The 17123-nt window shown below is 40.0% G+C and overlaps 1 protein-coding gene across 1 annotated transcript in view; it reads left to right on the top strand.

Annotated features, from left to right (window-relative positions):
- The window catches only part of cntnap5a (contactin associated protein family member 5a), an 80748-nt gene that overhangs the window by 22303 nt on the left and 41322 nt on the right, over positions 1 to 17123 (top strand). Inside the window, exons 4-8 of the mRNA XM_070975718.1 lie at positions 1912 to 2059; positions 5602 to 5805; positions 6317 to 6501; positions 7989 to 8132; positions 11467 to 11734. Coding sequence (XP_070831819.1) covers positions 1912 to 2059; positions 5602 to 5805; positions 6317 to 6501; positions 7989 to 8132; positions 11467 to 11734 — 949 coding nt within the window. The remainder of the gene's footprint in view (positions 1 to 1911; positions 2060 to 5601; positions 5806 to 6316; positions 6502 to 7988; positions 8133 to 11466; positions 11735 to 17123) is intronic.

Genomic DNA, 17123 nt, shown 5'->3' with positions numbered 1-17123 from the left:
GGAAAGACGGGGTTAATAATTCTGAAAAAATTAAGAGGCAGAGTTTCAGGGTTTGTATTACAAACATATACCTGCATATACACTGAACATATATATGTGTGTGTGTGTGTGTGTGTGTGTGTGTGTGTGTGTGTGTGTGTGTGTGTGTGTGTGTGTGTATAGATTCTGACCTGAGGGAAGAAGCTGTGTTTTCCCTGTTTTCCCTCCTCCGATCACTTTCTTACTATGTGCAACACAGTTTGGTTGTTTCACCAGAGAGATTTTTGTATTCCTGTTCTTGTCATTGTTGCATTTATTTCCATAAACCAATCAGAGTTCAGCAGCTTTTGAATCACACTGCATGACAGTGGCTTGTTTGCTTATGTTGCCAGCAGTGTCAGTCAGACCAGACCAACCACACCCGCACAGTCCTGATGGAGGAGATCAGCCAAGTTTTTCACCAACAAATTATGACTAAGCTGAGCTTTATGTTGAATATTAATTTTGATTGTTGCCACTCTAGTCATGAACATTTTATATGAATATGTTATAAAATAATGCTGAGAATTTGAAATCGCATTTCAGGGGATTTACAGCTTTTTAATGCAGAGCAATCAAATAGTCTTCTACTGCAGTGTGTCTCATACAAAAGCCTGAAAATAATAAGGTCATGGCAAGAGCCGTGTATGACAAGCACAGCGGCAAGTTTTCATCAGCCTGATTCCCAATAAAACACGAGTGAATGCATTAGATTTTTTGGCTGAAAGCATTTAGAAAACTCAAGTGTTGTGAAATACGCGTGTCTTGGCCAAAGTGGTTCTTTTATTTCATTTGGTCTAAAAGCTGTTTGCAGTGCTAAAGTAATACATTTGCTTTGACCAAATGTTTAAGCCCCAGTGCCATTTGTTAATCCCTCCTGTGCAGACGTGAATTACTCTGCATGTGTAAATAAGCCTGGCTTGTGCGTGAGTTAAGATTCAGCCACAAGGCTCCACTCAGGAAACGGCTCAAAATGGGAAAGCGGTGGCATAAATCACAATAACAACCTTAACAGTTGCACAGTTGCCTTGATTATCTACCAAGAGGCAGCATCCTGATGCATTCAACACCACGTCTGCTTTGCGGCGTCCTAAAAGCACTGGGCCGTCATTTGTGCCGGTGGTCATTGTGTTCCTGTTGTTGTGGAAAGTTGAATTATTGGCCTGTCTGTGTTGAACTATTCACAAAACCCCGGAGCTCCACTGTCACTGATCTATATTTTCAGTTCTTTATAGTACGATTACTTATTGATTTGATATGTCACCTGCCTAGAATTTGTTATGAAGAAGCTGGTAATCAGTCATTTAAGAGGAGAGGTTGTTTGTCTCCTTTCTGTCTCCATCTCCCCCCCTCTCTCTCTTGTTTATGTCCCCTGGCTTTGTCTGGCGCAAACTGAAAGCAAAGGAGGGGTGGAAAAGAAAGAGAGCAATGCCATCTCACCGCTGTCCTCCGAGGTCTTTGTTTTTAGCTCTGCAGGGTGAAAACACAATATGAGAGGCCTTATTCTGCCCCTGGCTGCCTCAGTGGTGATTTTTCCTCACATGGACCTGTTTGAACGGATATTCTCATATTTCTACACCACACAATGATTCTTATCACTTTACATCAAGTAGTATGTTCAAGGATAGGAAGAAGACATTGCCCTTGGCTTTGCTTTGTCAGCACTTTGCTTTTGTCTGTGCTGTTCAAGGATTTAGATTTTTATTCTGCTTATATTTCAAGTGTTCAGCTAAAAAAAAAACAGACTGTTCTACTCCCTGGTGAAAAAAATATTACTACTCGCTTACTATCTGAGGCCATTTGTTGTTTCTCAGTGCAGCCTTGGTCACTTGCTTCACATCACTTTCATGCTGCCACCATAACCACAGTGTTTGTCCCTCTGTGCCCCTGCAGAGATTTGTCGGGAATATGAATTCGGAGGCCGTTGTCCAGAACAAGTTGTCCCACCCAGTGAGGACACGTTTCCTGCGTTTTGTCCCTCGCGACTGGAACCCCAGTGGCTGGATGGGCCTCAGAGTAGAGGTGTACGGCTGCTCCTACAGTGAGTAACACACACCCTGGACAGAATACCACACTCTGAAAGCACTCCGTCTCCACATCAAACATCTGTAGTTACACCACCTAGAAGGATTTGATCATTTGTACACCCGGCTTTGGTGCTCCGCTCTTGATGGAGAGTAATGAGGACTATTTTCTCTTGACTTGGTTTTAACATGCTGTTTGATACTCCAGACAGCAGTGAAATGATGAATCACAAACACGACAACCAGGTTGTGCAACATATATCTGCAGCGATCTCACACTCAGCACTTCCAGAATAAAACTTAAAGATTAGATTAGATCCACTAAGCCAGCAGATTAAGACAAATGTTGCAACATCTGGTGATGCTGTCGCAGTGGCTTTCAGCGGTTAGAAAAATGTCGGTACAATTGAAATCAGCATCATCTTTTCACAGTAAAAGGGAATCTGACTTTCGTTTTGGAATTTTTATGCTCTTTGAGGCTCTTTTTGTTCTTCCTCTGACAGGTCTCTGCTCTGTTTAGATAACAGTTATTTTAGAACTTGTATAATTTCTGTAGCTGTAGGATTTCTGTAGCATTTTCTAAACAGATGCTGCTGCAAAGTACAGAATGATTAGTAACAACTACAGTGATCCACAAACACGCAAAGTGGATACAGATAATGTAAAAACATGTCCAGTGCAGCTTTGGTCAGTACATTGCTGATCCTGATGCCTTTAAAGATGACAGTATTATAACACAAGTGAGACAATTAATACCAAATTCAAATTCATAATTTCGATTACTTGTTGATCTTCCTCATCATAACTTAATTATCTCCTTGTCTCAATGAAATGTCTTCCTGAAATAAATACCTCATTATCTCAGGGCGACATGCCACGACAGAAAAAGGTGTCCCATGTAACTATGGAAGCAAATAAACCTCGTTAATATTTTAAGCTTGTGAAATGGTGTTTCCAATTTCGCAATTTTGCAAATTAAAAAATAAACGAAAATAACGAAAAACCAAATAATGTGTATAAACTTTTGTAGCTGTAGAAATATTTTGTGGATGTGGAATTAAAATTTGTACAAGAATATTTTGAATAGTGAGGTTTCACAAAGTCTGAGAGGTGGACACACAAATGTCCCATCTGTGTATGTGACATTAGCTGCAGGCTACGAGCTTTTACCCTGATCTTACAAAACTAGCCAATTAGCTGAGCAGACTAGCCAATTAGCATGTGTGGGCAACATGCTAATTGGCTAAAAACATCGTCAAAATTCATGCTTGTAACTCGTAGCTTGTATGCTTCAGTGTCACGTGCACAGATGAGACATTTGTGCGTCCACTGCTATCAGACTTTGTGAAACTTCTGTTCAAAATAATCCTGCAAAAATTATAATTCCTCACCCACAAAATATTTCTACAGCTACAACAACTTTTTGTGCATGTACAAATTATACCTGTGTGCACAAAATCTTTCCAAACATGCACAAAATATTCCCACAGCTGCAAAACACAGTTACACATTCACAAACGAATCCACACATTCAGATAAGTGTGTACCATTTTTTTTTTTTGCATGGGCGCAAAAAGTGATAAACAACTGCAGGCTGAGAAATTATTTGGTAATACCACAAGCTCAAGATATTAATGACCCTTATTTGCTTCCATGTGTAGCCGGAACAGTAACGATGACAAAGGAGTGGGCCAAGACACCGCTGCTGTGGCTCATATAGAAAACAGCAGCTGCAAATGTTTTAAAGCGCATCACTTGCCACCAGTGTGTGTTCCCTTTAACGCTTAACATTACGTAACGTTAAGTGAATTAACTTAAGATAATGAAATCATTTTTCATTCATTTTTATTTTATTTTCAAAATAACACAGTTCAGTTATTATTTGGGAGTAATTTTCATAAAGTACTGAATCATAAACGATTCTATTAAAATGGCTCCATAGGTAACAGATTCCATACATCTGTAGTGAGCAAACGAGACCTCTGTGACTACACAGCTGATAAAAGAAATGCTGTTCAGACACACAGTAACATTTATATCCTGAGCAGTCCTCTATAAAATCCATATAATGGGGATTCACTGACACAACTCTCCCACGCATTGTGAAGCAGCACTAACTAGATGAGCCAGTGAATTAATGCACTGTGAAACACAGTCAGAATATCCCACAGTGGTCAGTTTTATGATGTCCAACCACCACACAGGAGTGAAGTGTATTAATGTTGGATAAGCAGGTATAAAACTAATACCGCCTCCTTCCTGCTTTGGTCAGTCTATTTTTGGATTCATGTATCTGCCTACGTATAGAACCTACTGAAAAGATGAATTACTGATGAATGACGTACGTTACGGAAGCCATTAATCTGCCAAATCAGACGGAGAAAGAGACACAGGCAGGTTACATGTTATGCAGCTCATTCTGCGGCAGTACAGACGTAATCTATACAGGAGTGTCCCTCTGAAGCAGGATGATATAGAGGTGACACTGAGAATGCCCCCATACTATTCACTGATCTCAGATGTATTCTTCAGGACTGCCTGAAATCTATTGCATATAAATGAGGAGAGTGAAACAGGGAGATTGTAATATAGATTGAGATTCTCTCCATTTGGACAGGTGGCTGGTTTTTGCGCCATGAGTAGAGCAATTTGCCTGAGTACGGACCTCCTTTCCTTTCTCCCTCAGATTACTGTTTAACAGCCCAGCACTGCTGCAGTGTGACAGCACAAAGTCAGACCACTTTCAAACAGTGAGCTGCGCGTCTCACGACAGACTGATCGACCCCAACAGTTATTTGTTATTGACTCCACTGTGCAAAGACTGTTACCAATTCCATTTTTAATCGTTTGATTGCTTTGATACTGGTGGTGTTTAATGAATTATTTTGTATTGCACTGAATTTAATTACTGCAGCCAGAGGCTACGTTCTGCCTTAAATCAAATGGCATGTCCAAAACAATTTTGTGGGATCACCCACCCCGACTTATCACAACAGGAAGCCACTGAAACGGTTGCAGTCATGTGCTTTATCTCTCTTCTTGTTGTTCCTCGTATTAGTACAATTGCACAGAGAGATGTCTCATTTTTCTTTCGTTTCTTTTTTGCCGCATTTAATCCCACAGATTTGAGATTAATTTTGACAAAAGTAAAGAGTATTTTCAAGAGCAAAATCAAAGTGTGCCATCTTTATACCCTCAACTGGCCAGTATTTTTTACTTGATTTTAAAACAAATCCAAAGTTAAGCCTTTAACATGCAAAACTTTGCTAATATTTAATGTCAAAATATAGATTGACGAACAGGAGACTGCTGAAAAATCTTCTACAGTGCAAACAGCTTAAAAGCAATTACACATATAACATTTTCAGTCCAGTCTGATGGACACAAGTTAATATATTAATCCAAAATGATGTGGACTTAATTGTGAAAGCAGCTCTACAAAACATGACACTGTATTAATTACTTTTTAAAAATAATTCAAGCATGCAGACCATTTTCTTAGAATTCACTGGAAATCCAGTGTTCACTACTGATTCTTGAGTTATTGATTTTCTTGTAGAGTCATATGTGGCAGACTTCGACGGCAGAAGCTCCTTGCTGTATCGGTTCAACCAGAAGTCCATGTCAACGGTAAAGGACGTGATCTCTCTGCGGTTCAAGAGCCATCAGGCCGAGGGTGTTTTACTGCATGGAGAGGGCCAGAGAGGAGACTACATCACCCTGGAGCTTCACCGAGGAAGACTGGACCTCTATCTCAACTTAGGTACTTTCCAGAACTCTCCCTCAAAAATCCATTTTTTATGTCTACAAAAGTATTTTCTCACAGAAAAGTGTGTCTTCGCGGTGATTTTGAAAATCTGTGCCAGATTGAGAAGGCATGAAGCCTTTAAAGGTTTATTTTGAGGTGGATGTTTCCATGATTGGGATCTATCACAAGACCAGATTTATTTAGTCAGACTGCTGTTTTCCAAGCAAAGGCATTCAATTCACAACACTGTTAAGAAGAGATCCACTTCAACATTTTTATTCTTGATGATGATGAATGATTTCAACAATTACTTGATTATAAGAATGAGAATTGCTTATTTTTCTGATGGATATTAATTGTACAACTGTTTAAACAGTACATGCCAGCACACATCACCTGAATGGACGACACACTAATTGTGTGTGTTCATGTTTTTGAGTGCTGCCTTTCTGCCCTCACACATTACCAGGTGCACTATTAAAGAGGAAAAGCTGCTCAGTGTGCTGTTTCCTTTGTGTTTCGCCAGATGATAACAGGCTGAGGTTCAGCAGCGGTCGTGTTGCCGTCACTGTGGGCAGCCTGCTGGATGACCAGCACTGGCACTCTGTTCATATAGAACGCTTCAACAAACAGGTTAACCTCACAGTGGACTCCCACACACAGCACTTCCAAACCAAAGGAGAAGGACATTCACTGGAGGTGGACTACGAGGTGAGCTCATGCAATGATTGAATTACATAAATTGCAGGTGATATAGCCTTGTAAATATGAGCATGTCTATAATTTATCCAGTGAGGGCCAAACAACCCTATCATTACTAACACAGTGATGAAAAGTGGAGTTAGTAATAAGCTGTAGAGTATCATGTTAAATAGAGTCTAGTGTATGCAAGCCCTGGGGAAGGAGAATGTTTTGAAATTACATCTCTGTAATGAATGACAGCGAAGAAAGAACCAGAAAAGTAGCAGAGAGTTATTTTTTGTTTTCTCAAAGGAATAGCAGACTGCCAAGAGGATCGTCAGTCTCAAAAACATTGCATACTTCTTTTTTTATCCCAGTTCCAAACCATATTTTTGCAAAAGAGATTATGAGATATGTCCTCTTGCAGTAATTTAGAAACCCATTCATGGATTATGCACTAAACCCCTCCCTCTGACAGCAATTATCCAATCACAGTTGTTGGGAACCTTAATGAGGCACAGCAGGCCTGTCAAGCTTTGGATTTCACAACAGGAGCAGTATGCATGGGGCGCTAAGAGCGTTTCTCTCTCTGTGAAGAGTTTAAAAGATAGCACCTTTTTAGCATTTCCAAAAACATACTATGTGAGCCTGCAAATCTTGACAGGTGTAGCAGTGGTAACTAAGGGGACGGGACTTAGCTAAAGGTCAATAAATGAACGAATTTGCACAATTGCAGCCAATGTTTAAATTACTCCTGGATTGACCAGATGCAGGTGGATCCTCAAACATTATACCAAGATGCAATGATTGTTATTGTTGTCCCAAAATGGGCGTTAATCTGCTGCTATAACTGCCTCCACTCCTCTGGGAAGGCCTTCGGAATGATTTTGGAACCTGGTTGCAGGCATTTGTTCCCATTCAGACACAAGAGCAGCAAAACTGATGATGGCTGATAAGGTCTGGCTCACAGTCAGAGTTCCAGTTCATCCCAAAGGTGTTGGATAGGGTTGTGGACAGGGCCCTGCGCAAGCCAGCCAAGTTCTTTCACACCAAAATAGGAAAACTGTCTCTTTAAGGACCATTTTTGTGAATGGGGGCTTTGTCATGTTGAAAAAGGAGAGGGTCTTCCCCAAACTGCTGTAGCGTTAAGATTTCCCTTTGTTGGAACAAAAGGATGTGCACCAAACCATGAAAAACAGCCCCAGACCTGAAGCACACATACTGTATCCATACAGTTGTTGTACAGTGTGGATACAGTGAGTGGGCGTTGTTTTGCCACTTGCTGAATCACCGGCTCACATGTTCATGCACTAAGTGTTGAGAAGAAAATGCAGTGTTGATGGTACAGTAAAGTACAGAACAGAGTGTGAATTTCATTTAATATGTTTTTTACTGAAAATACCATTGCTAAAGATACATTTTTGACTATTATATATAATTTATTTTATCACTATTTTGGATCAATCTCTGCATTTAGTGCTAAGGGGTTGTTCTCTTCTGCTTTCCTTTCATCAAAGCTGAGTTTTGGAGGCATCCCACTGCCTGGTAAACCTGGCACCTTTTTGAGGAAGAACTTCCACGGCTGCATGGAAAACCTCTACTACAATGGAATCAATATTATAGACCTGGCCAAGAGACGCAAGCCACAGATACACAGCGTGGTGAGTTTGGAGTTTTCTGGTTTTCAGGCAGTGCTGTACACGCTGTCAGTGCACATGTACTGTCAAATGTGTGGGATCTTCCTTCTGATGATGTGTCCTGAAGAGCTTGAGTTAGAGAGAGTCAGACTGACATTAGATTAGACAAATACAGATCAATAGTTAAGTTTTTAAAAATCTGATAACAATATATCAGCCCATACTCAGTTTTAACTTAAAGGATAACATTAAATTTGATTACGAATCACCAAGAAATGTACTGAGCTAGACATTTAAAATGAAAATAAACTAAACTAATAGTGACACATTTCTCTGTGACAGTGTCTTTTTGCTTAACAGCGACATATACACAGATAAGCTAATGTCAGCCTATATATCAGCCTATTGGTTGGCTATATTGCTAATAAAGATGAATATCCTTTATGCCAGTTCAGGAAAAATCTTCAACTTCCTCCACAGATCCAGGTTGAGTCAGTCCAAATGACTTCCTGGAGCTCAGTACAGTCCTTGTGCTTTTCTTCCAAGAATAGATTTACTGCCTTTAAAAGCGCAGAGATGTGAGAAAGCACTTTGCCATTTGAAAGCCATCTTACACAGCAGAGAAACTGGAAATGGATTTAATGATATTTAAAGAGAGAAAGTGGGAGAGCATACTAAAAGGAGACATGTGAAACAGTGTATATATATATATATATTGCATAAATACAGTGTACGCGCACACACACACACACACAGTGTACAGTCGCATGCAAACAGTCTCTCAGTTCTTATTTGGAGGATTTTTGCGCATTCTTCCTGTAAAAGCTTCTAGTTCTGTGAGACTCTTGTCCATCTTGCCTGCACTGCTCTTTTGAGGTCTATCCACAGATTGTGAATGGGGGACAGTGAGGGCCATATGGAGACCTTGAGTTTGTGCCTCCTGAGGTAGTCCATAGTGGATTTTTTTTTGCTGCGTTTCAGCTTACAATAAGTGTGAGTTGAATGTACGTTCATATACTTCTCCTGTTGCTAAAGAGAGGTTTTGTTCAAATGACTCAAGAAGGCAGCTCTCTTCAGACAAGTATGTAGAGTATATATATTTTATGAATACAGTGATTGAGAATGAAATAAAAAAGCCAGCAGTACATGAATGAAGGAACCCTTTGCATACAAGAAAATAATAGTGCAGGTTTCAAGCTGTTGGTTGTCTGTAAATGACCTTAACATTATTGCAGAAGCTTTTCCTGGAGCTACTTTGTCCTACTGCATACATTTCACAATAGTCTGTAATACTGCGTGTTTGATTTTCAATTTCAACATGTTTTGATTCAACTAAAGTGAATTATACGAACACCGACTAAAACAATACAGAAATAAAACGCAGGCTGTAGAAACGTTCAGTAAATTTTCTTTCATGACTCAGCACAATAGACTGATACTAAGTGTCCCATGTTAGCAGTTCTGTGAGGCTGCACTTAGGCTAGTGCTTTGAGCTAAATGCTAACATTGGCGTGCTAACATGGTGCTGATGTTTAATGTTGACCGTGTTTGGCTTCTTTGTTTAGCATGTTATCATTGGCTAACCAGCACTAAACACAAAGTACACAAGTTGATCAATTTGTAGGTCTTTTGTGAAACAGTTAACCAAAGTGTTTGCCAAATTCAAGTTTTGACCTCATGATGGCGCTAGATCACTTAAAAAAGTCAGCTGATCATGAAAGTTGTTAGAATTCATCCAGGTGGGAAATGAATGTGTCCCAGATGTCCTGACAAGACATCCAATACTTAGTGAGATGTTTGTGTCTGGACTAAAATCTTACGCTGATGACCAATAGATTGTTTCCATTCTCACAGCCATGCTGCTCATGTGGTTAAAACTGATGATGTAATTCTATTTCTCCTCTCTGTGAGGTTTCACATTTTCCTCTCAGCTGATTCGTGATAATATTTGATTTGTGAGATTTAAGGCATTCTGGTCAGAAATTGGAAGGAGTGAATAATGTGAAAACAATCATGACACCCATTGTGATCCTAACTACTATATCATCAAGTCCAAGTGTGTGAATGGATTCATTTGGAGAGTCAGCCCCCCGCACAAATCAGATTGGTTGGCCAAAGAGCCACAAGCCACTTCTCATCTGAGACATCCTCTGCCTTTAAGGTCTGATTGCTGCGTTAAAAGGCCTTTACTGACAACAGAAGCAGAGAGGTGGAGAGAGACTGTCATGATGGAAGCTGTAATGGAATTTCAATGGGGCTATCTCCCTGAGGTTGATGGGAGGGAATCACATCGAGAGTCAAAGAGCTGTGATTGCTCTCTGCTGCCCTGCAGGCACGGGGGCTGATGGGACTCTGACCTTAGCAGACACAACCAGTGTGTGTTTAGATGTACCTAACACAACCCCTGCACTGTGCAGGATTAAACTGAAATGTAAATGTAACTGTTTTTTATTTGACGTCTCTGATGACTCATGAAAAAGAATTTCATGCATTTATCTTGGCTTGAGCCATTTCTGCTTACTTTGGAGTTTAGACGGCCTCTGAACTGGGTGGGCGTCATCACTCTCGCAGGTAAAATTGGTCCTAAGTTTACAGGGAAGTGCTAAATGACAAGAAATGGAAAACTGATTATTATTTTGTCAACATTTTACTCCATATGATGTTCTTAAAGGAATAGTTCATTTTGGGAAATATACATGTTCTTATTATTATTTCATGCCAAAACTTAGATGAAAAGCTTAATACCACTCTCACGATTGGATGTTAATTAAGAAGCTATGCCGAACAACCGATTGACTTACTGATTGAGCTTAGCATAAAGACTGGAAACAGGAAGCAGCTAACCTGACAATTAATGAGCTTCAGAGGTGCTGAATTTGTTACCTTGGGGCTAGGCTAATCTATTTGTTCCCCTTGGTGCCAGCTTTTATGCTAAGATAAGCAAATAACATTTGGATAACATTTCTGACGTGACAGATATGAGATTGCTATCAATATTCTCATTTAACTCTTGGCAAGAAACAAAACAGCATATTGTCTTGTTTTTTCTTTTATTGAAATTGGTTAAATTTTCATTGTACACACAATGTGGCAGCCCTTTTGTATCATTTTTATGAATTAATATTTTCATTTCCTGCTTATGGTTAATTGATGGTGACAAATAATTAAGTTTGACTCGTTAAAGGTTACATTTAAAGTCAAAGTTTTGCTCATGGTTCTTTGACCATCTGCTGTATTTTTGCGCATATTGACATTTATTTCCAGACATATCACAATGAATTTCCCATGACACCAGCTTACCCTAACATGTAGTTGAGGACGCATGTAAATCTCTGTCCTTGGGTTTGTCGTCCCACAGGGCAATGTGACCTTCTCGTGTTCGCAGCCCCAGCTGGTGGCTTGCACCTTTCTGAGCTCCAGCAGCAGCTTCCTGTCGCTTCCGTCAGCAGCATCTGCCACAGGGGGGTTCTCTGTTCGCTTCCAGTTCAGGACGTGGAACCCAGACGGGCTGCTGCTCTCTGTGCAGCTGAACCCAGAGCCCCAGAGAATGGAGCTGCAGATCAGCAACAGCCGGCTGTGCCTGACCCTCCACAGCTCAGGACGACAGAAATCAGAGGTCTCTGCTGGTGAGTCCACAGGCCACTTAGACACATTTAAGAAACACATATGAAAACATACCAACAATAACCATGTTAGTGAGGACCGTCCCTGACTGCCTGCACTCTCTCAGACCAAATTCTAACATTAGCCCTATAGTAAAAAAAAAATATATATATATATATATATACTGTGAATAATTATTTTGATAATGATAATTTGATGATTATTATGGTAATCAAACATTAGTACATATTATGTCACTCTAATTGGATTTGATAATCTCCATGGATCAGTTCGGATCAGAGTTAAAGCACAAAAGCACTTCATTTACATATAGGCCATTAAACAGAAAACAGTGGATTTCTTCAAAACTTACATTTGAAGTATTAAACAGTGTACTTTATAAAGTACGATGAACACACACGCATGAGGACGCACATTCAACGACATGTGTGACGCAATACACAGTCCTAGTAATGAAGTCACACTATTCCATTGATCTATCAGTGGTGATAATACACTAAGATATGCAGCAGTGCACCAACAAAGGCTGGGAAGAAGAAGACTGCATGCATGTTAACAAAGCTGGGTTTAATATACCGCAGTTCAGCTTTGAAAATGTTTTATGCATTCAACGCATTTCTTAAAGCTCAAAGACTCACACTACACATTTTAGATAGTAACACAGAATGTAAACATAACTTTTGTTTGTTTACAAGAAAACTCCACAGGGCCCCTTTAAGTGAACCGCTGACTTCAGTCTCTGCATTAATTAAAAATGCTTGTGAGGGGAAAAAAAAGAGAAGCAATGTGGCAATGGAAGCACAGCTCAAACACATTTGGGCTGTAATGTAGTCCTAATCCTAAATCTAAGCTTAAACTTGACCTTCTAGATGTCTGCGTTGGGGCATTTGTTTTCATCTTGCTTGTGGGGAACTCGAGACACACACATCCACATGAGCATTCTGACCCCAAAACGCCCTCATGACAATATGGACTGCACCAGCTCCACCTGGCTGCTTGTTTGTGTGCTTCACTCTACTGAGACAAAGTCTTGTCATCCAACTTACTTTTATTTTGTCCTCAGTAAACTTGAAAACGTTTATTTTCTCAGAATTACTTTGAGAAAAATATCATTCAATCCTCTGTATGGGATTGCTTAGCAAAGATAATAGAGATAACCGTGATTGTTTGGGGAAGCCAGACTTTGAGCAGATGGTGGGCTGCAGGGAAATATAGATGGAGAAGACAACCACAGCTAAGGGACAATATTCCCTTTTATATAATTTACCTCAAGCTGCATTAAATTACCTATCTGCACCAGGGACTATCAGCCTTAGAGCTGCAGCACATGAGAAGAATGACCTGGAGTCGTCTTGTTGTTTGCAATAACAAACAATTAGAGTAAGTAAAAGTTTCACTGCAAATTATTTTTGCAGAACAAAGATGTAGTCTGATAGTTTGATATGAATTGACTTCTCAGTACTTTGATGTAATTGTATGTTTATTTACCCGCTTAGTTTCATTAGGATTCATACTCCTTCCTCCTTGGGTGGATTTCTGGAGGTCACAGCTGAAATTATTATTGAGCAAGAGCTCTGATAGCATCTTGGTCCAGGGGGCTCATCTAGCTCATCTAGAGACCGGTAACATTTTAAGCACACTGAGAGATAATGCCTGGGATCTACAGATTTATCCTGCGTGAATGTGCTGCATCAAAGAGAGACATGGGGGGTAAATCTCTTAATTTCATTAGGATCCCACACTAATACTAGTCTCAGCTGCAAATCTTTTCTATGATGAATGTGCTGAATCACATCCAAACATTGAGGTCCAAGTAGAGAAAACTTGTCTCTAATAAATCTTTATTGTTCCTGTGGTGCATGAAGATCGGCAGGGTCAGTGAGCATGAGTGTGTCATGCGGAAGTTTATGCTACAAGAGTTATTTGTTGCTGCCATTTGCAGCCATAGTGTGCAACCGTCATACCTTTTAACCGTACCAGTTGTGAAAATCTGTGTATCTCTGTATGCAAAATGTGAAGTTGTTAATTTCAAACATAATTAAAAGTCAGTTAAGTTCACTGATTGTAGAGTACTGTGTAACCAATCTCAGCCCTAACTCAAGGTGGTAGACACTGGGTGCTTCAGAAACGGATCACTGTATCGCTTCACTATCACATGGACCAGTTATCAGGTTCTAGGTTCATCACAGGAGGAGGGAGTATTTAATAATGTGCATGAAGTAGCAAGAGTAAGAGTCACACAAACAGGTAAGTTTAAAAACACGTGTAACTGTATTGATTATTTGTGTAAACAGGAAGAAAATAAACATTTGTCACAACACACAATGATTTCTTTCTCTTTCTTCAAGGAAATCATTCACACTGTAACCAAAACAAATAAACAAAACAAACAAACAAAAAACCTATTATTGACTGTGACTTTTAGTTCTTCATGTGTCTAGGACCCACTTTAAGTTTATTCTATGCTCATTCTAATCCTAGTGTTAGGCTACACCTTAAAACTGACAACACAATGAGTTTTGGGTTTTTAACAATGTACCCTTTAAAGTTAAATGAATTTATCAAAACACCCTTTAAAGTGCTACCACTAGAAGTGAAGTATCAATTTACAAACAACTTCAAAAAGCAATTAAATCAAATACAAAGTCAATACGATTACAGAATGCACCTTTAAAGCATGGACAGTTTCTCTCTTAGTGTCCTTTAACAATGAAATCTACTCATCGCCACCACGCATAAAAAAAACACGGGGGGGTAATCTACAGCGCAAGGCCGTATGCACGGCATGTACAGAAATAACACAAGCTCTAATTAGCATCTCCTTAATTATTTAACAGTAAACAACAGGTCAGTACTAACTAATTCACTCACAAAATTAACAATTAAATCCACTCACCAGAAAAGTTCAGTCATATGCACACACTCCAACTCGTTAAGGAGCACGGCTCACAAACTCCAGGTTTTTGTCCACTTTGCAGAGACAGGTGACATGAGGACAGAGTAAATAGCATTTTAGATTAGGGCTGTCAGTTTAACGCGTTAATTAGATTAATTAATTACGCTGCAAATTAATGCGCTATAAAAATTAACGCAATTAATCATGAGTGGCAAGTCAATGCGCAAGCATTTTAAATTTGGCCCTCTGAGTGACCCGTAGGCTGCAGTGGCAGGTCGCATCCTACCTGCGCCACTAGTCAAAAGCAGGGTGACAACAGACATGGATGCGACACCGGAGAGCGAGGCAAGCCTACTTGGACCTTTGAACGGCAAGTTTATTTATAAAAAGAACAAAGACGGGACTATTAATAAGAACGCAGTGATTTGTGCCTTGTGTAAAAAAGAATTTTCCTATCACCGTAGCAGCTCCAGCCTGAATTATCATTTAAACGCTAAACATGTAGTTGCTGCTAGTGCCGCTAGTGCTACCGTGAGCTCACTCCGCCAACCCACACTTGCTGATGTTAGGAAAACGAATGAGCAAAGCCACGACAGAAAAACTGACAAACTCAATCGCAAAGTGGGTTGCTGCTGATTGCAGGCCGATTTCAATCGTGGAAGACGAGGGCCTAAAAGAGGCGTTTCAGATAGCGTCATCTGACTCTAATTTCCAGCTACCGTCGAGAACTACAGTGATGAAAAGAATTCACCAGCTGTAATGTGAATGTCAGTGAATTGTAATGTCCTAGAATTCAAATTCTTTATTTGGTGACCTTTAGCAGATATGAGATTAAAATGCGATTAATTAGATTAATTAATTACAAATCCTGTAATTAATTAGATTAATTTTTTTAATCGCCTGACAGCACTATTTTAGATATCTACTTAACAAGGCAATGGCTCATGCTCGACTTTGAACGGCTAATATGACTGCTGTTAGCAAACATGGAGGCCCCAAGTTAGCCAACACTCACATTTTTTCCTCAACTTGACAGCGGCACGATATCTCCACTTAATTCGCCGAACTGCCAAAAAGGGAAACTTTCTCCACTCAACCTCTTTTATCTTCATCAAACCCCCCCCGCAATATATCAATTTCTCAAACACAATCCAGCGTGTAAATGCCCAGAGCAATCCAAGGTGCGTCTGTGTCTGATCCCGTTTTTCGCGTTAGAGAGAGAAAATCGGAAATGTGAGTGAGCTTAATCGACATGGAGCAATGTGGGCTCTGATTGGCTGGTAAGGGATATCAGCCCTGTATCATGACCTCACCTGAACTCGCTGAGTTCAGTGCTATCCTCCTCCCATGTCACCTGAATCTTTACAAACATCACTAAGCACATAAGCACTTTCACCTCCAATGAAATTAAATCAAATATTTTTAGATTAAAGATTTTAACCCTTTTTTTTTAGAGTGAATGGATTTATTAATGCACTAGTTTGTCTTTTTAATCAACTAACTAACTAATTTGTTTCTGCATGGAAAATATGAATTTTACCATCATTTTTAACTGACAACTTTGAATTACAATGTAATATTTAATGCCTAATAACTTGGGTTACAATCATCACCTGGGGCGGCTGTGGCACAGGAAGTGCCACAGCCGCCTGATTGGTGGTCGTCCACCAATCAGGAGGTCTGCGGTTCAATCCCTGGCCTCAGTGGTCCAGATGCCAAAGTATCCTTGGACAAGATACTAAACCCCAACACTGCCCCCGATGCTGTGCCATTGGTGTGTGAATTCATATGTGCGTGGCTGTGGATAAAAGCATCTGCCAAATGACTAACTGTAATTGTAATTGTAATCTCCTTTCTGACCACCTTCCTTCTGTGGAACAACAGTGTCACATACCTCAGTATCAAACACAGTGCAGCAAAGCTCTGAGCTGCAGAGCTCATCAGAGTTTTTGCTTTTATTTTTTCTAAACGTAACATCTTGTTCTGCTCACTTTTCTTTTTCTTCGAAACATCACCTCATTGTTTAAAACAGTATCTTTTTTCAGTTTGACAAGTAGGCAACAGAATAGCTTAAGGAGAAATGCAGTTGTCCCCGTTTGATGAAGTGCTGTACTTGAGCTAAACTCACAAGAGAGTTAATGTGGAAAGAATATTGATCCGTATCTTCCTCTGTTCAGCCCTGAACTGATCTGCGCTAACATCTGCACCAGCTTGATTTTCACACCAGCAAACATCTTACTCAAAGCAGGAGATACACAACTCTCTACAATGAGTAACAACATCCGAAATGAACTTTCTTTTCATTCACCTCACTCTGCATCTAATGCCAGTTGGGGTTGTCAAGGACTTGAGGCAGCTGCCACTGCAGTGTGGTGCAGTAATGACATGACATTGTCACATGAAGCTGTGTATTTCCTGGAGGCAGCACTGGGGCTCAGACAGAGGTAGAATAGGCAAATGTTTTATTTTTCTCAACAGCTGAGCAACTGTCACAC

Source organism: Chaetodon trifascialis, chromosome 12 (genome assembly GCF_039877785.1).
Source record: "Chaetodon trifascialis isolate fChaTrf1 chromosome 12, fChaTrf1.hap1, whole genome shotgun sequence".
In the NCBI taxonomy this organism is placed as follows: domain Eukaryota; kingdom Metazoa; phylum Chordata; class Actinopteri; order Chaetodontiformes; family Chaetodontidae; genus Chaetodon; species Chaetodon trifascialis.
The sequence above is the reverse complement of the archived record's forward strand: the minus strand, read 5'-3'. Positions and strand labels throughout refer to the sequence as shown.